The sequence below is a fragment of the Pleurodeles waltl genome, chromosome 4_1, assembly GCF_031143425.1.
Source record: "Pleurodeles waltl isolate 20211129_DDA chromosome 4_1, aPleWal1.hap1.20221129, whole genome shotgun sequence".
Classification (NCBI taxonomy): Eukaryota; Metazoa; Chordata; class Amphibia; order Caudata; family Salamandridae; genus Pleurodeles; species Pleurodeles waltl.
This window is the reverse complement of record NC_090442.1, coordinates 423,197,255-423,222,231: the sequence shown is the minus strand read 5'-3', so window position 1 is coordinate 423,222,231 and position 24,977 is coordinate 423,197,255. Positions and strand designations below refer to the sequence as shown.

The 24,977-nt window shown below is 44.1% G+C and overlaps 1 protein-coding gene across 1 annotated transcript in view; it reads left to right on the top strand.

Annotated features, from left to right (window-relative positions):
- The window catches only part of UCMA (upper zone of growth plate and cartilage matrix associated), a 69,179-nt gene that overhangs the window by 4,060 nt on the left and 40,142 nt on the right, over positions 1-24,977 (top strand). Inside the window, exon 4 of the mRNA XM_069228676.1 lies at positions 18,154-18,252. Within this exon, the coding sequence (XP_069084777.1) occupies positions 18,154-18,252 (99 nt within the window). The remainder of the gene's footprint in view (positions 1-18,153; positions 18,253-24,977) is intronic.

Here is a 24,977-nt window from a genome sequence, read left to right as displayed (position 1 = left end):
CCCAAGATCACACAGTCGATACAGCCATCCTACTACACTACTTCCACACACTGTAGGACACGATCTGCTCAGCTTATTTCACTCACATTAGACACCCTTGCTAGCCACTCTCTCCTTCATGGACACTACGTCTATCTATATCTCCTTGTACGTTCATGACACTTCCAACCCTCCACTGCGGTCTCATTTAAAATCAGCCAGCTCCACTGGTTCTGAAAGAGCCATTCATGTAGGGTTACTGAAGGGAAAGACACACGTCAACATCTATACAGCCATACTTTCCTCAGGGTGGAAGATTTTGCCTTTAGCTTCAACACCAATGAACGTAAGAGTTCTGGATTTGGTCGTAACCATAATTGGAATGCACTGATCCAATGGCATGGACCAGCATGTGCAGATCCGGAGTGTGCAACCGGAAGCTCAGCTTCAGAGCATCCAGAGGGGATAATAACCTCACCTGGTCACTTGGTCACAGCTGCAGCTGAGACTACCCCCTTACACTGCAGATGAAGAGCACGCATTAAACGCACAAAGTATTCTAACCTCATATATCATTGAAAGATAAGCTCACCTGGGTTCGTTCTCAGATGATCCATAAATCACAAAATCACAATTTCTGTCTTGGCTGAACTAAGCCTCAATCCATTTTGGACTGAAAAAACAATCTACACACTTCTTCCCATCTCTCATCACTCTACTCACACTGAATCCACCACTCATTCCTTCATTCTCTCTGTCTCTCTCTTTCCCAACAGGGGATCTCACTCCTGTGAATCTCCCTCTCTCCTCTGATTGTAGAGCCACTGGCAGGGGCTGAAGGTGCTGCGAGGTCATTCTCTTCTTTCTCTTCCTCCATTTTATCCTCTTCTTTCTCATGATCATCATCCAATTTCTGTGCTGTAGCTTGCATCCTGCAGACCTCCTCCCAAGCTCGGAGGGCTACTCAACCTTTAAGGAGCAATTGGTCAGCTTTAGCTCCTTTTCCCTGTGAAACCTTTTCAGGTCTGCCATACTGTAGTTGTCAAGGTTGTCGTGATCCAACTCCATCTTTTCAAGTTAGAGTCACAGGTGCTCAAATGTGAGACAGGAACAGAATTTGAAAAAAACGTAGCCAATCAAGGAGAATTTAAAAGTCAAATCTGATCTCAGATTATATTTATGGGATTATTGGTTTTGCACAAATCTGTGAGTGCACTGCACCAGCACAAGTACTGCATCCCATCAGGTAACTCCAGTGTAAGAAATTGGGTTATTGGTTTAAATGGGTGGAAGCTCCACTCAAGCAACAACCACAGTCCTAGTCAGGGTGAACCACAACAAGTCACTATATTAACCTGTGTTTGTTACTCTGGTAGCCTGTCACAAAGCAGTTAGGCTTAATTTAAAGGAAATATGTAGGGCATTTATGCAGACCATAAACAAAAATAAAGTGAACATACAACACAAGAAAAATCCCAAACCAATCTAGAAAAATAGAGTAAACTCAAATAAAATGATACAAAATCGACAAAAATCAAAGTAGTAGAATCGGAGATATTGAATTTTAAAGCTTGTATTGAAAATAGCAGCAATCAACATAAATCATCACTCGCAGTAAACCGGTCACATTAGACCAGGAGACAGTCACAAGTTCAGGCCAACAGTGATGGAGCGTGTGGTCAGATTCAGGGACCAGGTTAGTCCTGTTGATGAGTTACCATCTTAAACCCAGCATGAAGGGTTCAGTTTGAATTGGAGACGAGAGGAAAAGGCTTTTGGTTGTGAAGAGGTGGGTCGAGCACTGCAGATGGTTGTCACTGCAGCATAAAGAGCTCATCATCACTGGAGCTTTGTGTTAGTTGATCATTGCATATGGTTGCTGTTGGCACAAAGAAAATGACTCACCGAGTTTCTTGTTGGCAGGGTTCCGGCATGAATGGGCCTATTCATGGTCACAAAGAGCCTAACAGTCAGGATTTTCACCTTTTTCGTATGGAGGATGTTTGAAATGGCCCTTTTTGCAGGGTTATGCCCAAACGTTTTGCCTCTTCCTCCTATTTTGTCAGATCTGTTTTTGTCGGTTTATTGTCTCTGCGCACCTTACCACTGCTGATCAGTGCTAAGGTGCAAGTGCTCCCTACAAAAATTGTATTGCGATTGGTTTATCCATGATTTGCATATTTGACTTACTGGTAAATCCCTAGAAAAGTGCACAGGGGTGCCCACAGCCTGTAAATCAAATGCTACTAGTGGGCCTGCAGCACTGATTGTGCCACCCACATGAGTAGCCCTGTGAACATGTCTCACACCTGCCACTGCAATGTCTGTGTGTGCAGTTTTAAATTGCCAGTTCGACTTGGCAAGTGTACCCACTTGCCAGGCCTAAACCTTCCCTTTTTATACATGTAAGGCACCCCTAAGGTAGGCCCTAGGTAGCCCCATGGGCAGGGTGCAGTGTATGTTAAAGGTGGGACATGTACCAATGTGGTTTACCTGTCCTAACAGTGAAATACCGCCAAATTCGTTTTTCACTGTTGCAAGGCCTATCTCTCATAGGTTAACATGGGGGCTGCCTTTAAATATTCTTAATGTGCAGACTCCCTTGGAGAGCAGATGCAAATGTGGAGTTTGGGGTCTCTGAACTCACAATTTAAAAATACATCTTTTAGTGAAGTTGTTTTTCAGATTGTTAGTTTGAAAATGCCACTTTTAGAAAGTGAGCATTTTCTTGCTTAAACCATTCTGTGCCTCAGCCTGTTTGTGTATTCCAGATCTGGGTCAGACTGGCAGTGGGGCTGCTGTGAATTTCCTCTAGACAGTGGCACAGAGGGAGCTGAGGTGTAGCCTGCATATCCTGATGGGCCATCCGGGCTAGAGTGGAGGGAGGAGTGGTCACTTACACCTGAAAGGGCTGTGCCTGCCCTCACACAGTGCAGTCTCTGAACCCCTGGTGCATGTCTAGGGCCACGCCTGGGCAAGGCAGGACCTTGTCAACAACAGGGACTTTCCTTGAAGCTTGCCTACTTCAAAGGCTGAAAGGGGTATAAGTAGTGGACCTAAAACCCCAGACTTTTAGAACCTTTCTGGATCAAGAGGAACCTCTACCAAGGAGAAGAGCTGAAGAGCTGGAGGAAGACTACTGCCCCTTTGCTGTGTGTACTTTGCTGGGATGGCTTGCAGTTGCTGCTTCTGCCTTAAAAGAGAGCAAAGGGTGAACTTTGCTATGTATCCTGCTTGAGAAAGTTCTCCAAGAGCTTGGAGTAGAGCTTGCCTCCTGTTGGAAGTCTCAGGGACACCAAAAACTTAAATTTCATCTGCCTACAGCACTGGGAACTGTGTGTTTTGTGCTGTTTAGGAAGAAAAACCACTGTGACGCCGCCAAGGACACCGCTGGGCTGCACTGTGACCTGCTGACGCTGCACTGAGCCGCACCGCCCTGCTTCATACCGCAACCCTGGTCTCACAGCCGCTGCCACAGAGCCGCTGCTTGCACCGTGGCCTGTGGGCCCTGCAATCTGGCATCGTCTTGCTCACACCGCAGCCTTGGCATCCCCGACAACGACGCTCCTGCTGACACCGGCGCCCTGCCTGCACAGTGGCCTGTGGACACCGCTCCTGAGGTACACGAAGCACTGTCCCATCTCGCACCACAGCCCCGGTCCACCGATGCCAGCACCATCGACTCCAGTGTTGTCACCAGGTGTCCCTGTCTGCACCACAACCCGTGGACTCCACATTGAGCCCGTCCCGCACCTTACCGCTGACTTAGGCCTACTGAAGACAGCGCTTCAGCAACAATAATGCAGCTGCCTGCACTGTGACCTGGTGACACCGCACATCGCATCGTCCCGCTTCACACGACAGCCCTGACGCCATCCACACAAGCGCTTCTGACTTCATCAGCCCAGAGTTTGATCTGCAATGCATGTGACTTCAAGGGCCCAAAGACCCCTGCACCGGCTTCCGGAACTGACACCACAACACCAGCGACGCTGTTCTCTGAATATCATCGCGAGGATCACAACGCCCTGCAATTCCAAAGGTACTGTTTGCAGGTGTTCCTGACACCATAGCTAGCCGGCCATGCCGTGGCCAGCCTGAGCTGTTTGTTTTGTTGATCACGACGCCGTGCTAGCCCTAGATGGAGCTATCGACTTCAAGGAACTGTCTTTTTAAGTAACTTTTGCAGAATTGATATATTCCTTACTGTTTGTTGGATTTTTATCGTATTTGGTCTTGTTTTATATAAATAAATGTTGGCTATTTTTCTAAAGCCGGTGTGGTGCCTTTTGTAGTGTTTTCACTTATTACTTTGTGTTATGTGCAACTGCTTTACACATTGCTTCTGAGATAAGTCTGATGCCCATGCCAAGCTACGAATGGGGTGAGCAGGGGTTATCTGTGCGGGTATCTCCCTTATCCTGACTAGAGTGAGGGTCTCTACTTGAACAGGTTGAAAACCAACTGCCAATTAAAGACCCCATTTTTAACAGAGCAGCTCTCACTGATACCAGCTAGGGGTCCAAGACCTGGGTGGAGGGCACCTCTTGACTCACTCCAGCAGAGGCCAGCAGCAGGGATCAGGCAGGTCCTGTTGCAACTAGTCAGCTGAGAATTTATAGGGAGTCCTCTGGAAGCTTGTTGTGTGCTTGTAGCTCACACTGGATGTCAGACAACTTACCCTTGGAGTCACTCTGGTTAACTTGGGTTATCAAGGCACACAGGCTCAAACTTTCTTCTTCAGACAGCAAGGCAGTCCAAGCAGCAGGGCAGTCCTTCTTGCAGCACAGAAGTCCTTCCTCTGAATCTTCCACAGGTCCAGGAATGTTCTGATGAGGGTCCTACTTTTATATCTGGTGCCAAACTTCATGTGGGGGAACTCTTCGATCTACCCCCAAAAACTGGTCCTGGTCAGTTCTTCCCTTTCCCCTGGTCCAGTATCTAAACTGTCTTGTGTGACAAAGGGCAGGACAGGCCTGGTGTCAGGTTCCTATGTTTGTGCCGTAGACAAAGCCCTTTGAAGTATAAATGAGGCTGGGTACAGCCCTTCCCCAGCCTTCTTGTCAGGATAGCCCATCCTGTTCACATATAAGCCCCCTTTGCCTCACTGTCTAGAAGTAATACACAAACCCCAACAGCGGAGCCCTTTACAGTCATGTGACCCAGGATACTGGCAGAAAGGCACTGTTGGTGTGGACAAGAAAATTCCAACTTTCTAAAAGTGTCATTTTCAGAATTGTATATTAGAGTCCAACTTTACCCTTAAAAACGATTTTAAATTCCAATGAATTTGTGTCTAAATAACATATTTCTATCTGCCCCAGTTGGAAGTTAACACTTTCTAAATGTAGTAAGGTAACCAGTGTTAGTCAATGAGAGGGAAACGCCTTAGAACAGTAAAACATTACTTTAGGAGGTTTTCATTGCTAGGACATGTAAAACGTATGTGCATGTCTTCATTTTAAAAAAAGAATGCACCCTGGCCTATGAGCCTTTAGGGCCTACTTTAGCAGTGACTTATAAATATAAAAAAGGAAGTTGTAAGCCTGGCAAAAGGTTTATTTTGTCAAGCCAAAAAGGCAGTTTAAAACTGCACACACAGGCTGCAGAGGCAGGACTAAAATATTTTTTACAGTGCTAATTTAGTGGGTGGCACAATGAGTGCTTCAGCCCAGTGTTATCATTTAATTTACAGACCCTGGGTATATGTAGTGCCATATACTAGGGACTTACAAGTACAATAAATGTTCCAATTAGCTGTAGGCCAATTTAAACATGTTTAAAAGAGAGAGAACAAACGCTATACTTATATACATATATAAGCAGAGAAAAGTGCACAGAGTCCTACAAGCCAACAAAAAATAGGTTCAGCAAATGAAGGCAAATTAGGGCAAACATCTGGGGGGGGTGGGGGGTGGTCTGGAGAAAGGGCCAGATTCAACACTTACCTCATATTACCTTTTAACCTAATGCTAATAGGATGGTTCACAATCACCACTCACCGCTGTCCACATGTTCAAATGCATTTCATGAGCCCTTCTTCTTATTACCCCTTATTACTGATATTCAGCCTCGAACCAAAATGATTTGATTATCAGCATACACATACAGGCAAAGACCACTTCTGTCTTCTCTGTATTTATTCAACCTTCTGCTAATCTTCTCTTTGACCCATACAACTGTTTCATCAAAGCTGTCATCACTGATCTCACCACTCTTTTCCATAAAAACCCTCAATAACACCAAGACCTTCTGGACGATTCTGAAGAGCCATGAAAACCCCTTCATTGCTTAGCAGACTGGAACTTAAGAAAATGCTATATGTACTTGATTCTCTCAGTGAAAGCAGCACGTATGAATTTGAATTGATCATATCGCAGACAAAGAGCTCCTACGATTCTGCTCCTAATGCAACCAGATTCAACAAATTATCCTCATTCGTCTCAGACAAAATAAAGAAAATTAGAGAGAAACTTGACATCTCTAAGGATATCTCTTCAGTCTGGGCAAAACTCTAACACTGCTCTTGTTTCCTCCTGGCTTCTTGTTTTCTGGAGTTCCTCCCGTCTCATACCTGAGATCATCTCTCTACTGTCTCAATTATGAAACCCTTGCCATGTTTTGGTGACCCAATATCCCCTTTCATTGTTGAAGGAAATGTTTAAGTCTTTGGCTTTCATTAGTTGACCCTCACCAACTCATCTTTTCACAATGGTGTCGTACAGAACTGCATTAAAGTTGCACAGGTCAAACCCCTCCTTCAAAACTCCTTCTTGATTGCTTGATTGTTGAGAACTTCTGCCCATTCATATTCATATCAAGACTGCCCTTTATTTTCAGACTTTCAAATCCATTCTTAACCTCTTAGCTGCTGGGCCTCCTCTCCCCTCCCCCCAGTGCTGAGCTCTTTTTTGGATATTTGGGGTAGTTCGCGCTTAGGCCTTCATAACTTTTTGTCCACATAAGCTATCCATGCCAGATTTGCGACATCCTAGGGATTCTAAAGGTACCCAGAGCTTGTGGGTTCCCCTGGAGGAGACCAGGAAATTAGCCAAAATACAGCTAAAAGTTCATTTTTTAAAACAAAAATGGGGAAAAAGGGCTGCCGAAGAAGGCTTGTGGTTTTTTCCCTGGAAATGGCACCAACAAAAGGTTTGCGGTGCAAAAATCACCATCTTCCCAGCTTTCAGAAACAGGCAGACTTGAATTAGAAAATCACATTTTTCAACACAATTTTGGCATTTTACTGTGACATACTTCATTTTTACTATTTTTGGTGCTTTCAGCCTCCTTCCAGTTGGTGACAGGAATGGTTGTGAAACCAATACTGGATCCTGGAAAGCTAAACATGTCTGAAAAGTAGACAAACATCTGAATTCAGCAAGGGTCATTTGTGTAGATCCTACAAGGTTTTCCTACAGAAAATAACAGCTGAAATAAAAAAATATTGAAATTGAGGTGAAAAAACAGCCATTTTTCTCCACGTTTTACTCTGTAACCTTTTCCTGCAATGTCAGATTTTTTAAAGCAATATACCGTTACGTCAGCTGGCCTCTTCTGGTTGCAGGTATATATAGGGCGTTTGAGGGGTGATGAAGATCCCTAGGTACCCAGAGCCAATAAATGAGCTGCACCTTGAAATGGGTTTTCTTTCCATACCGGGTATACAGCAATTCATTTGTTACAATATAAAGAGCGAAAAATAGGTATCAAGAAAACCTTTGTAGTTCCAAAATGGGCATAAGATAAGGTATTGAGAAGCAGTGGTTGAAAGTTGAAAGTTTGTTTTTATTGACACGGTTAATTAAAACCATCGCAATTCCAAAATACATAATGACATAAAACTTTGCCTTCTCATTGTGTTAATGGAGACCCGTAAAAACATAAAAGCTTAAAACTAAAACATGGCGTGATAAAGAGTTGTGCATAACTAAAATGTTCTCCACTGATTCCAAAACTTGGTATTAAACTTAACTTTAGGACTTTCTTGCTCCCTTGCGAACACTATAATAGTAGATGAGTGAAGCTGAGCGAGCATCTTAAATAGTGCCTAGGGCTGTTTCCTAGCTGTAACAAAGCTTTCGGAGCTTTACTAATCATAAAATGATGGCCCTTGCACACTCAGCTTCAACTTTGTTCACTAATTCTTTCTGGGCCTGTACCATGAATTTGGTCTCTAAACAAGAAAACGGGATTGAAATTCCGCTTAGCCAGCTAATAATGGCCGGTCTACATGAGCGTAAGTTCAGTGTCTTAAAAATGTTTTTCAGATAAAATGTCCTGTGGTTTTGCAAGGCCGGGCACACACAAAAAATATGTTCTAATGACTCTTTACTGTACCCACACAGTTTACAGGAGTGTGTCAGGTCCTGCTGTTTCCATGAAGAGACCATATCCTTTGTTTCCATCAACCCAAAGCAGAAAAGCATGAACCGATGTTTCAGCGACTGGTTGAAGGTTGTTGCTAGATATTCCTGTGCCCGTAAAGTTTTATATGATGTTATTATAGTCCAGGCGTGCTGTCTTCTTGCCAGTTTTTGTTTGTCAGAATTGAAAGATTTCTTCTTAGTGACAGCATTTATCTTTTGAAAAAACTCCTTTTTGCCCGAGTTCAGGTCCCAGGCTTCTAGCAAACCTAGTGCTAAAATGCAGTTATTTAAGCGATGACCCCAGGTGCTTTTATCATTATGACGCTGTTGCTCCTCAATTTCCATCCAACATAGGTTGTTTAGTGTACCAGTCTCAGCTGCACGCATCGTCCAGCATAGTTTAATGAAGGTACATCTACTCTGAAATTCATAGTTTTTCAGACCCAATTCTAAACGAACCTGAGCTGGAGATACTGGTCGTGGTATCCGAAAGACTGTTTTGTAAGCCTTCATCTGGACTCGATTGATAAAAACTGCCTCCTTCCCCAGCATGATTTCGGAGCCATAAGTGATGGTGGGCATTAGCCGCGCTGCCATGACAGAAAGCAGGTGAGTGTATGAGGGGCAGCTTGGTTTTTGTTTTAGAACTTCAAAGCCATAGGTCTATGAGAGAGCTTTTGTTTGAGCGACAGCAAGCTGCAGCTTGAAAGACAAGAGACGGTATTGAATATTAAAATTGAGCTGAAAAAAACAGCCATTTTTCTCCACATTTTACTCTGTAACTTTTTCCTGCAATGTCAGATTTTTTAAAGCAATATACCAGTACGTGTGCTGGACTCTTCTGGTTGCAGGTATATATAGGGCTTATAGGGTCATGAAGATCCCTAGGTACCAAGAACCAATAAATGAGCTGCACCTTGAATTGGGTTTACATTCCATACCGGGTATACAGCAATTCATTTGCTGCAATATAAAGAGTGAAAAATAGGTATCAAGAAAACCTTTGTATTTCCAAAATGGGCATAAGATAAGGTATTGAGAAGCAGTGTTTATTTGCAAATCTCTGAATTCCGGGGAGCCCATACTAGCATGTGAATTATAGGCCATTTCTCAAATAGACGTCTTTTTTACACACTGTCTTACATTTGGAAGGAAAAATTGTAGAGAAAGACAAGGGGCAATAACACTTGTTGTGCTATTCTGTGTTCCCCCAAGTCTCCCGATAAAAATGGTACCTCACTTACGTGGGTAGGCCTAATGCTCGCGACAGGAAAGGCAACATGGACACATCACATTTTTACATTGAAATCTGACGTGTTTTTTGCAAAGTGCCTAGCTGTAGATTTTGGCCTCTAGCTCAACCGGCACCTAGGGAAACCTAGCAAACCTGCACAGTTTTGAAAACTAGACACCTAGGAGAATCCAAGATGTGGTGACTTGTGGGGCTCTGAGGGCTCTGATTAGGTTCTGTTACCCAGAAGCCTTTGCAAACCTCAAAATGTGGCCAAATAAACACTTTTTGCTCACATTTCGGTGACAGAAAGTTCTCTAATCTGAGAGGAGCCACAAATTTCCTTCCACCCAGCGTTCCCCCAAGTCTCCCGATACAAATGGTACCTCAGTTGTTGGGGTAGGCCTAGCTTCTACGACAGGAAATGCCACAAAACACAATGTGGACACATCACATTTTCCTAAAGAAAACAGACCTGTTTTTTCAAAGTGCCTAGCTGTGGATTTTGGCCTCTAGCTCAGCCGGCACATAGGGAAACCTACCAAACCTGTGCATTTTTGAAAACTAGACACCTAGGGGAATCCAGGATGGGCTGACTTGTGGGGCTCTGACCAGGTTCTGTTACCCAGAATCCTTTGCAAACCTCAATATTTGGAAAAAAACACCTTTTCCTCAGATTTCGGTGATAGAAAGTTCTGGAATCTGAGAGGAGCCACAAATTTCCTTCTACCCAGCATTCCCCCAAGTCTCCCAATAAAAATGGTACCTCACTTGTGTGGGTAGGCCTAGTGCCCACGACAGGAATAGATCACTCAACGGTCAATGTTGGACTTACATGTGGCAACTGTTGACCCTGGGGTGATCCATTCCTGAAGCAGGCACCAGGTATAGGCACTCAAGTGGGGTAGTGTTTTTATCAGGACAGGCGAGGAATCACTTGGTAATAGGAATTTTGTGGATCACAGCATATTCCTGTAGTTTGTGTGACAGAAATGCAAGAAAAATAGAGTTTTTATTCATCATTTCAGATTTGCAGGGTATTCTAGGTAAGAAAACTTTGGGGAATCCACACAAGTCACACCTCTGTGGACTCCCCCAGATGTCTAGTTTCCAGAAATGTTTGGGTTTAGTATGTTTCCCTATATGGCCGCCGAACCCAAGACCAAAAAGACAGGTGCCTGCCTTACAAAACCAGTTTGTTTTGAGATAGATAATTTCTCCACAATACGATTTGGGTGGTGGAATTTGGGGCTCCCAAGAGAGCACCCTGTCTGTGCATGCAGCAACATTCACCTGTGCTCTGGGTTGGGCTAACCCACTATTGCCCCGTTGCACAGACTGTGCTTGCGAAGGGACAACAGGACTGCCCTCTTCACCTCCCTCATAATTTACTGGAAGAGGAGTTATCCAATGGGACTCCTCAGACTGAAAAATCACTCCCAGAGTCTGCACCATTGTCCTATCCCTCAGATGCTGTCTCAGTATCTGCTGTCTCAGTCTCTGATCCTATGTCAGAGCTGTCCTCTTTAACCCGAGTGACGGCGTCAGCAGCAGTCATCCATCAAGATGCCATCTCTGCTATTGACTAAACTGTTGCTCTAAAACACTAACCTACGTAGACAGTCACAAAATTGCTGGTGTGTGTGTGATATATGCAACAGTAGAGGCCACCTTACCTGCGCTTCTTCCCTCAATCAGCAGGTTCTTTCAAGACACTCAAAAAACACCTTGTCACATACCATTTGTCACAGTCTTTAGCACCTCCTGCGCCCAGTCCAAAACCATTATTGGTGCTCCCACTCCCATGTCCTCCTCCTCGGATTCCCTCATTACCACCCAGCAAAAGTGCCCTTCATCACTCCATAGCCACTCTCACCCTGCACATACATTTCATTTGTATTATAGCGCAGGTAATGGCTGATTTTACTAATGTACTCAGCTATTTACATAAAATACAGATTTGCTCTTTGCAGTAGGCACATAAACCTTCTGTGCTTCTTTATGGCACTAAAACTGCCACGACACAAAAGTCTGATCCTTTTGTAGCAGAAACATAATCACAAGACTTACTTGACTTTTTTATTGCTGCCTAAAAGCTACAGTTGAAATGCATCAGTTGAAGTATGTGTATTGCTTTGAAGACGCAAGCTGCAACTGCAAGACAACTGGTGGCAAATAAAGTGATCTATATATATATATAGATCACTTTTATATGTGGGTCTGGTTTTCCTGGGGGCCAATCGCAACCCCAGGGAAACCACACATACATTGACAAAAGTGATCTATAAATATATAGATAGATAGATAGATAGATAGATAGATAGATAGATAGATAGATAGATCTACATGGATATATCTATAGATAGATCTATATATATGTATATATATATATATATATATGTATAGATCTATATATATATATATATATATATATATAGATCTATCTATAGATATATCCATGTAGATAGATATATCTATCTACATGGATTGATATATCTATATATAGATATAGATCTATATATGTATATAGATCTATATTTTTTTTTAGTAGTTGTAGGGTTTGGAAACCCTACAACTTCTAAAAAAAAGTATTGCCCTCACAGGGGGTCGCCCTCTCAATTTCGTTATTTATGATTTTTTTTTTTATTTGCCCCTAGGGGTGGCGCAATCAAGCGCGATTGCGCCCCCCCAGGGGACACCTACCCCCAAATAAATAAATATGGCCAGGGGGAGGGCCGGCCCGTTTTCCGAGGGGGCTGACCCCCCAAGTGAAATCCCTGGTGTCTAGTGGTGTTTCCTGGCTGCGATCGAGGGACAGTAAACACGTTCAGGAAGGCGGTGCATGAAAGGGGAGAGTCTCCCCTTTCATACGAGGCCTTCCCGAACGTTGAGAAGGCCGTTTGGGGCCATTTTCCCCATCGGAGCAGGAAGCGGCCTCAGGGCCCTGGGGAAAACAACAATGTGACGTCAGCGTGGCGCGAGGGTGGCTGGAGGGCGGGGGAGACACGGAAGAGCTTCGGTGTCTCCCGGGGGTTTAAAAAACAAACAAATACGCGGGTGCAAAACACCTGAGGATTTTCTAACCCCCTCCCTGGTGTCGGCTACTGGTCGTGACCTGCACCAGGGAGGTAGTGCGGGCGTCGGCCAGTGGCCGACGCCCGCACCTAACGGGTGAAGAACATTGCTCCTTTGAAAACATCCGCATATGCATGTTGAAATTCATGACTCATATGTACCACCTAGTCTAGCTACCTACTCTCTGTGTTATAACTCCTCAGTGGGACTAGCATCCTAGCTCTTTTCTTTTCTCATAAATATACACCAAAGAAGTGCCCTTATTAATTGCTCTCCAACTTGGGAGCAAATCACCTCAGTGCAGGTCCTGAGGAAATCCCCGGACCCTGTAGAGGGCCTATTCAGGGCTGAAATATGTCGACCTGTGTGGAAATGAGCAGCATAGTTAAGTCTCATATATCCCAGTTGATATTTTAATCATCCCTTCACCACCTTTTCAATAGATATTGTTTTTCTACTTAGGCAGGTGATAGATTTTTAGTTGGAATCCCCCACTCCCCAAATCTTCCCTGCACAGCCCCTCATCCTTTTGACAGGGGCCCATCCGCCATTTGAGTACGCTTTGTCGAGCGCGGTTGGTGAAAGATGAAGCATGACATCCATGGGGTGTGTGAGGCCATACAGTTCTTTTTAGGCAAATGCTGTTTGGGTCCGTGGTTTATTGGGATAAATATATCACCCATGGTAGAGGAGTCTCTCAGCACTGAGGTGCTTCACCCCCAAGTTGGAGAGCAATTAATAATAGCATGTTTGTTTTTTGGTCTATGGTTTTTGAAAGAGAGAGCACAAACGTGCACCCTCATTCAACAATCTCCCTCCTTCCCCCAGCACTTCACGTATTAAGGGCTGTGTGTTATATATAAATATATGTCTCCTTTTTTATACACTTACTCCTCTTCATCACCTTATAGCCACATATCTACTCTTTTGACTGTAAAGATTACATTTATAACCTCCAATTCAGTTAGGATTTTGTCCTCATCATTTCCATCACCGAAGATCCAGACATGGCCAAAAGGAACTTCCACTCAGGAATGGAAGCCGTTGCCTCCTGAATGAAAGAAAATTGCCTCAAGTTCAAGTCCGACAAGACTGAGCTCATTATCTTTGGAAATGCCACCTCAGCCTGGGACAACTCCTGGTGGCCCACATCCCTCAGCGCCCCCCCTGTACCGACTGAGCACACCTGAAACCCAGGCATCATCCTGAACTCCTCCTTATCCATGACCCCCCAGGTAAACTCAGTTGCCTCCTCCTGCTGGCACACACTCTGCAAACTTCAGAAGATCTTCAGATGGATCCCAGGAGCCTGTCGCAGGACAGGCACCCACACCTTAGTCACAAGCAAGCTCGACTATGGCAACACCCTCTATGCTGGCACCTTGACAAGAAACATAAAAAACCCACAACACATCCTGAACGCCGCCGCCAGACTCATCCTGGACCTCCCATGCCAAGAACTCACCTCCTAACACCTGAGGACCCTCAAATGGCTCCCGGTCGAGAAACTAATCACCTTCAAACTACTCACCCACATGTACAAGGCCATACACAACGCAGGACCAGACTACCTGAACCACTGTGTCTCCTTCCACACCCCTGCCAGATCCCTCCACTCCCCCCAGGTGTCCCTGGGTACCATCCCTCGCAGCCACAAAACTACTGCCGGAGGATGATCCTTCACCTACATCGTGGCAAAGAGCTGGAACAACCTCCCCCTGCACCTCAGACAAAGCCTGCACCTCACCATTTTCAGGAAGAACCTCAAGACGTGGCTCTTCAGGTGAGGCCTCTCCCCTCCCCCCAGTGCCTTGAGATCCACACAGGTAAGTAGCCGCACTTTACAAAAACGGATTGATTGATTGTCCTTTACTATTTGATTATTTTCTTGATTTAGTTCACCTTTAGTCCTGTTAGAGTCTCTCTACTTGTACTCACCTCCAGAGTATTTTGTAAGGTTGGTGCCACAGTGTGCCTCTTGGCTCATGTTCCACTTTTGCTATCACTATACAACACACCAGTAACATTTCCCTCTCTCATCCATTTGTGACCAAACATGATCAAATGTTACTACTGTTGCCCTTGTAAGCCTTGCTGTAACTATGTCCTTTTATGTTGGGTACTGAATATGCTTGATGTAACTTAAATGTTCATCACTACTATCTACCTGCCTATTATCGATTTCTGTTTGCCATTCGCTCTGAAACCTGATTAGGATACAGTCCACAATACATGAGACAATATACACAAAAAATAAATGAATCCTGGCAAGGCCAAACTAGTCTTCTATATTTCCAGGATTTATACTTTCAGTGGCATTTACCTGATTAACACTGACAAATGCTATTTACAGCACTTTGAAATGGCAGAAATACAATATGAAGGAACAAGTGCAAACCATTTAGACAGCTTCAAGACAATTGAGGAAGTCTACAAGACGCTAAAGAAACCTGACACCAGTTTATAAAAATGTATTGTTTTTGTATGTATTTTTAGACACCACAATGAAAAAGGTTCACCAGATGGTTTAGGAGATATAGAATTTGCAAGGTATAGTAAATCAAAGCATTTCACTCAACTGCAAACAACATTGGCAAATTCAACAAATGTGACACATAAAAAATGTTTCACTAAAGAGTTTTTCTAGGTGTAATGCAGTCACATTGAGTCACTTTAGTTGAACAACTCCAGTGGGGAGACCAGCAAGGTCCTCAGAAACAGTTACCTCAGCAGGTGACGTAGTCCTCAGTCAGTTCAAGGGTCTTTTATCCTTTGCAGGGCTTTCCTAGGAAAGTGGTCCTGAGGCAAGGGATGAAGGATGCTGAAGATGCTCAAAGAATTCTGTCGATGCAATGAGGTTGAGGGAGATCTTGCTGGGACTATTCCTCGGTCCACGAGGGGGGTGAGGCAGTTCTGGTCACAGGGTGAACATCCCTTCAAGCCCTCTTGGTGCTGGAAGACGTCCAGTTGCCAACTGGACTACCATTCACCCAGTATCGCAGTTATGGGCCAGTCCTTCCTGCGATGATAACTCATCATTTGGAGGCCCCAGCTGCACTCCAATGACACTCCTGGGTTTAGCGAACTTGGGTGCAACTTTGTGCATCGGTCCTGGTCCCTGGTGCTGCATTGCAGTGGTTGGCAGCAGGCTCAAGAATTTGGGCTATCTACTTGCCCCGGGAGGCTTCTTCAGCTGCTGTGTCCCTGTGCTGGGAACAGGAGGTCCTCAACTATCCCTTGGAGTCTCTTGCCTTTGCTGGGCTCTCGAGGTGACTTCTCCTTGAGCAGGACACGGCAGGCACAGTCCTTGTCCTTTGCTAGCCACCAGGTGGAGCAGGTGGAGTCCATAACAGTGCAGCCTCTCTTTATCGGTTCCACGGTGCAGCAGGGCAGTCCTTCCTAGGCCATTCTTCCACTCCTGTAGAAATCTGAGTTTAGGGTGTCAGGGATGCCATACCTGTGATCAGAAAATGCCCTCAGGGCAGGATGGGGTTGGTAGCCAATGGGCTACTAGGTTCTCTCCCACCTGATAACCACTTCCTGCGAAGTGTGGCATTTGGGCATCCCAGGATGCACTTTTCTGCCCACTTCCAATATGGCAGGACCCCTCTCTGAGCGTGTAGTGCTCTCTAGCCCAACCCAGAGGTGTGGCTACAGAGGGAGCAGCGTGCCCCTGGAGAACCGGTTTGGAAACTGATTTCCTTCTCCTGTCCTTGGTGCCAGCCTGTCTGCCTGCACAATGGGGCAGACCCTCTACCAAGTATTATCCACTTGCTCTTCAAAGGTGGCTTCTCCTCTGAAGCTCGCCTTTCCTGAAGGAGGGAGCTTTTACCTCCTTCCAGAGCATACTGCTATTTTATTCTCTCCTGGGAATTGTTGGCACCTCTCCCCAGGAAGGAGTGTGCAACCAGTATGGGCATAGGGGGCTAAAGACAACAAAGTGGCAACTTTGCTAAAGTTTCAAGCTGCAACTGGTTATATTAATTTTGACCTGTGAATCTATTTTGGTTTAATGTAGCAAGTTGTTTGATACCTTGGATGACCCACTTTGGTCGCACAGTTTCAGAGTTAGCAGAGCTGAGGTGTCAACGTGTAACTCTGTGCTCACCAATTGGAAGACCAAGCTTTTCCACAGTAAAATCATATTATGCTCATGGGATATGTTACATCCTGCCTTAGGACTCAATAGGCTTGCCATAGGGGTGACTTATTACTTTAAATGGCAAAGTCAGGCAAGAAGATTACATTTCTCTTCCAGCCTGTAAATGGCAGGCTGGGAGTCTTGTTTTACTTGTGTCACACCCAGGGTGGTACAACCAGTGCTGTAATCCCTGGGGTGCCCCTTTAACTTACATGGCCTTGATACCCATGGTATCATTTACTAGGGGCTTACAGGTAAGTTAGCTTAGCCAAATGGGACAGAGCCAATTTGACATACCAGTCTGAAGGGTAAGGGTACAGGAAATGAGGTCTGGTTAGCAGGCTTCAGTGTACTCTTAGAGTCGATAAACCAGCAGCACAGCATCAGTCCAGAAAACTTGGGGGAGACCATACAAAAATAGATGTTTCTTTGCAGCCCCTCAGCAAGAGTTTTGCTGACATCCCAACTGTGTCTTTAATCGGAGATACCCGCTAAATCAAGATTACAAGTTGGTAGGAAAAGCCACAGTGTTTAGGATTTTCCCAGGACAAAGTTTGCCTTAGAAAAGAAGCCAGGTGTTTTTCTGGCAAAAGTGGCTAGAAAGACGGGCAAGCTCAATAAATCAGTAAAACACTGATTGTTAGGGCAACAGCTCATAATCGGGAATGAACCCAGTGCTGAATTTTAGCTGGTGGTTGCAGGTTGGGTGCACCAGCACTTACTGACCTAAACAAACTTTGATCCACATAGAGAAAGAGAAAAATACAAAAGGGTGAAAGATGGAGGAATAGAAAGGCAGAAAAAGAGTAACAAAGGGAGAAATCAGGAGGGAAAAGAACATGTGAGCCAGATCCAGGGAGAATCTAGCAGTGGATTAAAGAGGCTTGAGGTAATATCAAGATAACAGAGCCTTGATATTCGATAGCCCAACCTTAAATAGCACCGGCTGTGGGCATCTAAACAATACTTTGAGACGAGGCACTTATTCTTTCACAAATTAAGGGCGGAAGAAGAAGCAACACCCAGTAACTACCATACCCTGAGTTATTGTAACTACCACATCCATTTTTTCCAACCCATTTACAGGACCATGCCTAATGAAGGCCTATTTGTTAATAAAAGAGCATTTGACTGATGGTTATGTAAAGTGTTTCCATTCACCCCATGTTTCTTCCCGAGTTGACACACCTCTTCTTTATCTAAAGACGTTCATATGCTAAGTAAGTACTCACATGAATATTGAACTTGAAGATACAGAGGCAGCCAGAAGATGTTATGTCATGTTATGTGGTAAAATAACAATCAGCTTAAGTGCAAAAGCGTTCCGGTATTTAACCCAGTAAACATTTTCATTGTAGCGGAGAACAGACAGAGACTGTCAGCTGATGAGCGCAGGAGGGAATATTATGAAGAACAAAGGAACGAATTTGAGAACTATGTTGAAGAAGAGCAAGATGGTAAGGACACCCTAAACATACACATTTCCAGATAGTGCTAGTTCGGGATGGCAGAAGTTGGAGCTGACGGATATTTGTAGGAAAGGTGAGATATTGTTAGGTTTGGAGTACAGCAGACCATTCCCAAGCAGATGGATACAGATAACTACTCCTTCCTGCTGCTAAATAGCTACCGCAATCCTGTGAGCCCGTGATTTGACAACATACTACCAGTGGCGGCCCGTCCTTTAGGGCGGAAGGGCCATGCCCACCCCCCACCTTTTGCCCCCAGGAAGAGTGTCTGTCAGGCTGAACAAAGGTCAGCCTGACAGACACTCTTCATGTTCAGGTCAGGCAGCCAGGAGCAGACAATGGCGATTTGTGCAGACTCCTGGCTGCCTGAGCTGAACTTTGCTGGGCTGAGGAGATCACTGCTCCTATGGGTGTGACCTCCTCAGCCAAGCAAAGGTGCCTTGAGGCCCTCCCCTGGGTGATGAGGAAAGCGTCACCAATTGACACTCTCCCTGGGCGCTTCAGTTTAGGCCCTGAAGTGCCCAGGGCGAGTGTCAATCAGTGACACTTCGTCACAGAGTGGGGTGGGGTCAGCAGTCTCACTGACCCCATCCCACACTGTGACGAGGCTCGGATTGCTGTCTTCCCTCATTGGCTGACCTAAGGTCAGCCAATGAGGAAGGCAGCAGTCCCAACCCTCCTGGGACCTGGAGGCCGAAGGTAAGTGTGTGTGTGTGTGTGTGAAAGAATGAGTGTGTGTGATGTTTTAAAATGAATGTTTGGTGCGTGCGTGCATGTTTGAATGGTATGAGTGTTGTTAATGGATGTGCGTGCGTGCGTGTCTGTGTGTGAAAGAATGAGTGTGTGTGTGTGTGTGTGTGTGTGTGTGTGCGTGTCCCGCCCGCCCCTCTCCCTCCTAAAGCTGCCGGCCGCCACTGCATACTACATATCACAAACTTTGTGTATTTTTCTATTGGTCATTTCTAACAATCTCATAGAATTGAAAGTGCTTGTGGAGATCTTGGAATGACCAACGCAGACAATACAAGACAGCGAGTGCCTTCCATTGATTCCTGGTTGTTCAATTAACCATTTTGCATATCAGCAGTAAGTCACTGTTGCTACCTAAGGATGTTAAACTAAGCATTTATAGAATGTGAATAATTGTGGCCGATGTAGTGTATTTCAGACCTATTTTACAGGAAGCAGCTGAAGAACACCTACATTTATAAGAAATATGCCACCAGTATGGCCCACTCCTTATGTATTATCTGTCATTTTAGGATATTTTTGCACCAATCACTCAAAAAATAATCACTTAGGGATCTGTATTAGGAGGTAGAAAATCCTACTTTTTCCAGCAGCATCCTGCTGGCTTTAAAGTACTTTTTGACATTATCTTCAGGATGTTCTCCAGACTTCTTAAAAAATGTCTAAAAAATATGTGTTACTGGTCTTCTTGGTGAAATAATAACAGTAACCCTGGATCGTGACAATCGTTTTGGGGGGGGAACAGAGCACCAGATTTGAGTCCATGGATGCCTGGCTGCTATCCATTGCAATGACCAAAGTCTCAACTTCTCACCAAGGGCCACCTGAAGCCACTGAATAATAATATGTTCTAATTTGATTTGGTGACCTCTAGTTATTTTTGGCCAAGCTTTGTCTTATATATGTGCTAGAATCAATAGAAAATGTAACTCTACTAAAGCGCTGCTCGCCTCTACCTTACATTTATTACAGGCTAGGTGGGTGAGAAGTAAGTTGCCTGCCCAGGTTTTGAAAGTGGGTTTATAATGACTACATGAAAGATCTGCCTGTGTCAAACCAGGCAGTAAAACAGATCTTTCTTTTACACTGTAGAGTTCTGACAGAAACCATTCTACTAAATAGAAGGAAGTGTGATGCTCGTTGGGAGGTGGGGGTCATCCTAGCATCATGCCCAAAGACCCATTTGGTTATTCCGAAGGACACTCCATGCCTAGTTAGGTGTAAAATAAACCCTCATTCGTCTCCCACAACTCTGCTCAGAAATAGAATAGAAAAAAGCAAATGTTATTCTGACCAATTGTAGACTCATGCTGCCACCAAGATAACTCTATGAGAAAATCACAGCGCTAGTGCACTCAGGGGACAGACCTGCCTTGCAAGGATCAAAGCCCATGAAAATTCATTTTGACCTCAGAGAGAATCCTTTTCCTGAAATAAATTACGAATTGGAGAATAAATATTCCCCCTCTCCGCCTACTTATCTGCAATTGGCAGTATTTAATCTCTGATTTAAAACTCTCATTTCTACCAGCAGTGAAATATCTCCCAGTACATACTTGGCGTGGTAGGGGTCTTTTATAATACGAACTTGTTGTAACAAAACAGTGATCGTTGGAATGCTTGAATTAATCTGGTTGAATTCATAATCTCTGCTGCTGCCTGGGATGGTTCATGCCATATTGCTGTTCATTCTTGTCCAGTATGGGACTCCAGCCAGAGACGAGCTACCCTTGGTTCTGTTCCATTGGTAGCAGTCCACCTAAACTGCCAGGCCGGGTCAACTCTAAACGGGAACACAAGCAATCGCAGACCAGATTCATCCTAGTTGGACCTTAATAATGAGACACAGTTCCTTTGTTACAATACATATAGAACCCATGTCTGGACATACACAGGATGTCTCACTTAGAAAAACAAACCAGTAATGGGTGGAAAGCTTGAATTAATCTCAGAAACTGGTAAATACTAAGGCTGTATTCCAGGCCATCTTTTTTAGACACTATTCTGTTACAGACACAGATCATCCATATGCAAATCAGTCTTGGTTCTGCCCAGTTCGAATAGTCCCTCCTGGACTGCAAGGCCAGGTCCTATGTAGAACATAAGGAACATCAGACCAATATTGACCTTCTTGAGCCTACTGTTTGAGGAGAAGCTTCATTCCTATAGTACAGTGAGCAGTCTTTCATTGCTTGCTAATTACAGCATATTTAAATCTCGAGTTACTCCACACACTTGGTGATGTTTCTGGATATCAACACTCTTGTACACAATAAAGGTTTTTTCTTTGTCGCTCCCTATCTGCAATACTTCCAATTAATCAGCACGAGAGTTGCACAACCGTTTAACTTCACATTTGATAATATAAAACGTTCTCCATTTGTTTGAGATAGTTCCTTGCCCACAACACCTGACTTTAATAGGAAAACAATGGTCACTAAATTGAAAACTGGTATTAATAATATAGACACTAGGGGGGTTATTACAACTTTGGAGGAGGTGTTAATCCGTCCCAAAATTGACGGTAAAGTGACGGATATACCACCAGCCGTATTACGAGTCCATTATATCCTATGGAACTCGTAATACGGCTGGTGGTATATCCGTCACTTTACAGTCACTTTTGGGACGGATTAACACCTCCTCCAAAGTTGTAATAACCCCCTAGGTTTGAAGATCTGGACATGTAAGGATGAGTATATTCAGGCACAACTGGACAAGCACAGAAAAAAATGTGATGCCATAGAAGGGTGCATCTCTGTAATGGAAGAAGGCTGTGGGATGTGCGAAGTTAATTGTCGCGTATCTAGAAAAGAGCTTCAAGGAAGTGCCGTCTTAACAAGAACACCTAGAAATTAGCTTACACAGAAATAATATGAACACATTTTGAAAACATGCTTACAACATTCTTTTTGAGTGATCTCAAGTTTCACTGTAGTTTGTGGTGGAAAGAACATATAAAGAGAGAGGTGCCTCTATGACCACTTCTGGAACAAACAAGGCGACCAAAAGTTGACAACTTAATTAACAGAAGGATCAGGATGCAATTGTAAAGGTGGTGAGAGAGTAAGTCATGTCCCACCTGATAAGTCTCAATATCTGTTGCAGTCTTTAGAAGCAGGAATGATACAAACCTCAACAACCCTCACAAAACTAAAAATGTAACCTTTGTTTACCGGTTACGTTAATGGCACTGGCATCTCACACTACTTCAACAGATACAAACATATACCCATTACAGACAACCAGGTCTGAGTATGGAATGGCCTCTCACTCCAAATATAATTAGAAAACTGAACTTTTGCATATATGAAATTAATTTCTCAAGCCTATACAGCTTAGGCTATTTCATAATAGGTTTGGTGCCACGGAACACAACACAGTCATGAGAGTTTTCATAATCAAATTCACGTTGCTAAATGGAGGACTCAAGTCCATCTAAAACTCATCTTGCTGCAAGCTACATTGACTATTCCTTGGAGATGTGCTTATTCCATATGCATACTGTGAAAGTCATCAATAATCATTTTTATGCAAAGTGTACTGTTCCCTTGATCAAATGATAAAAAGGACTATTGTGTCATCTCGTATTTGTGCCCTAAAGACAGATTAATTTGAGAAAGTTCATCTTGATTTGTCAAGGAAAGGAGGGCAGATTCTGCAAAGGTACATCAAAAAAGGGCCAGGTCTAGAGAAATAGGAAATAGATTAGAAGAGGGTAGAGTCTGTGTAGCGCAAACGCCAAGGAAACCTTAGACATCAATACGTAACCAGTCACCGGCATTGAATCATGATGCGTGGAGTTGAACATAAACCCTCGATACCTTCCATGTAGTGTTCGCCAATAATCAACCAAGCCATGACTGCCATAAACGGGCAAACAGCTTTTTAAAATTGTGCTAATTGCATGTAACATTTTACAGGCCTTTAACCAAATTAACCAGAATAGTGTTACATTGACACCGGTGGCAATAGTTATATCCAAGTTAGCATGACCTGCACCAAGGACTCAGATGTAAAACTCTAAGGTGTCTGAGTATGGAGAATAGCTTTTCACCTCTGTTAAGAAATTACTTCACGGACAACCTGTGACCACCACAAATCGTCTAATAGAATTGATTCAGCCAAAACCATTTTAAAATTCAGTGAATAATAAAAACTTATAAGCACTACATTGGAAGAATTAGAATACGTAGTATAAGTGTTATGTAAAGAGATTCACAAGCGAAGTTTGTTAAATGCATCTTCTGCTAAAATCAATATTAACCTCATCCCTGCTCAGGACAAACAGTAATGATGCAGAGTGTGGGGGGCAAGTGGGGAGCCAAAGAGAATGCAACTTTGACGTGGTACAGTGTTTTGCTATGAGATGGATGCAAGCACGGTACCTGTTTCCTTTGCCCATTTTAGGAGGCTAAATGTGCTGTCATTCAGGGTAGGGAGGGTAGGATGGGACAGTTGGGATGGTACAGGATGTGGAACTAATGGATGTGCCCTGATCAGGAGTGAGAGACAGAAACAGAATGTGAAACACTTATGTTAGAGAGAGAGCCCTATGAGTGACTGAGATTGAAGAAGATAGATGATGGTGAGAGGGAGACAGAGAGAGTCTAAAGGGAGTTAGACTGTAGACTATGGAGAGAAGAGAGGACATGAGTTGGAAGAAAGTAAACTGTTTTTCGGGAATTAGAGGAAAGATAAGAAGTAAAGTGCACTGAGTGACATGAAGGAGAATGAAGGGACTGCGGCTTCATCCAAAGGGCGAGTATCTTACACAAGGGGTGTAATCCAGACAAACGAGAATGCAAAGAGGTAGACATAGACCAATAGACAGATGCAGATAAATAAAAAGACCACTTGAGATAGACAGGTAAGTAAGTAGATAGAGCAACATATTTTGGTGGAAGAGGATGAAAGAAGGAGAGGACGGAGTGAATGAGCACAGATACCACATTCAGGATGAATGAGAAATTATGGAAAAAGCCTATAGTTTGCTTTAACGAGGTTGAAGGAGTGAAATAAGGACTTTACTGCAATGAGAAGAGAGATAGGGTGGGGGGACAGTCCTCTAAACTGAAGATACAAGATGCAATAGAAAGCCTTTTAGACATGATGTCAAGGGGGCAGAAGTGATACGAGCACTCAGCACTGAGAGGTAGATGGATTACATTCAAGTGACAGAAGAACAGGAAAGAGATGCTGCCTCAATTACAAGAGGGTCTTTAATTATATAGTTAAAAAAACCTCATAAATCATAGAATGAGCTGCCTTTATGGAGACTCCTTCCTTAATATATACTGATAAGGGGGCATGCCCAAGCAAGCAAAGATGGTGGCTGCCTGTTACCCGGGTTCTACTTGGCATCCGCAAGATCGCTGATCATCAAAGCATGCAACACTGACGAATGAGCTCCACGGCTGTGAGGGCTCATGTGGAGGGATCCCAAACCTGGTCTTGTGCTGAAGGACCTGAATTGCCACCCAGCACCACATATAAACTGTTTAGAAAACATGGTTACAGTATGCCTGAGGCCCAACGCTAGAGGTGGGTGCCTCAAATGGGGCACCTGCAGTAGCTGTGGCAGAAGATATGTATATGAGGGCAAGGACGCAGAAGAAGCCAAAGGGTTTGAAGGCTTGGGACTGAGGCTAGATGTCAGTGTCTAAGTTTTTGTTGCTTTATCTTGCCAGGGGTGTGGAATTTTTGAAAAAAATTACTTGTCTAAAGGACAAAGTTCCACAGTAATCTTCTAGCCCTGTAAAGAAATACACTTGTCCCACCTACCGTACAAATCGACTAGAAGGGCTTGCATGGATGCATTAAAACAGCCTCCAAAGTAAACATGTCCATCTCAGCCTCTTGGCTGCATTAGTAGGCTGCCGTGCAAATCCTCTTAGAGAAGCATTTTATCTCCCAGGCTGTTTTCTTGCCATAGGCATAAACCACTTACCCTTCACTCTCTG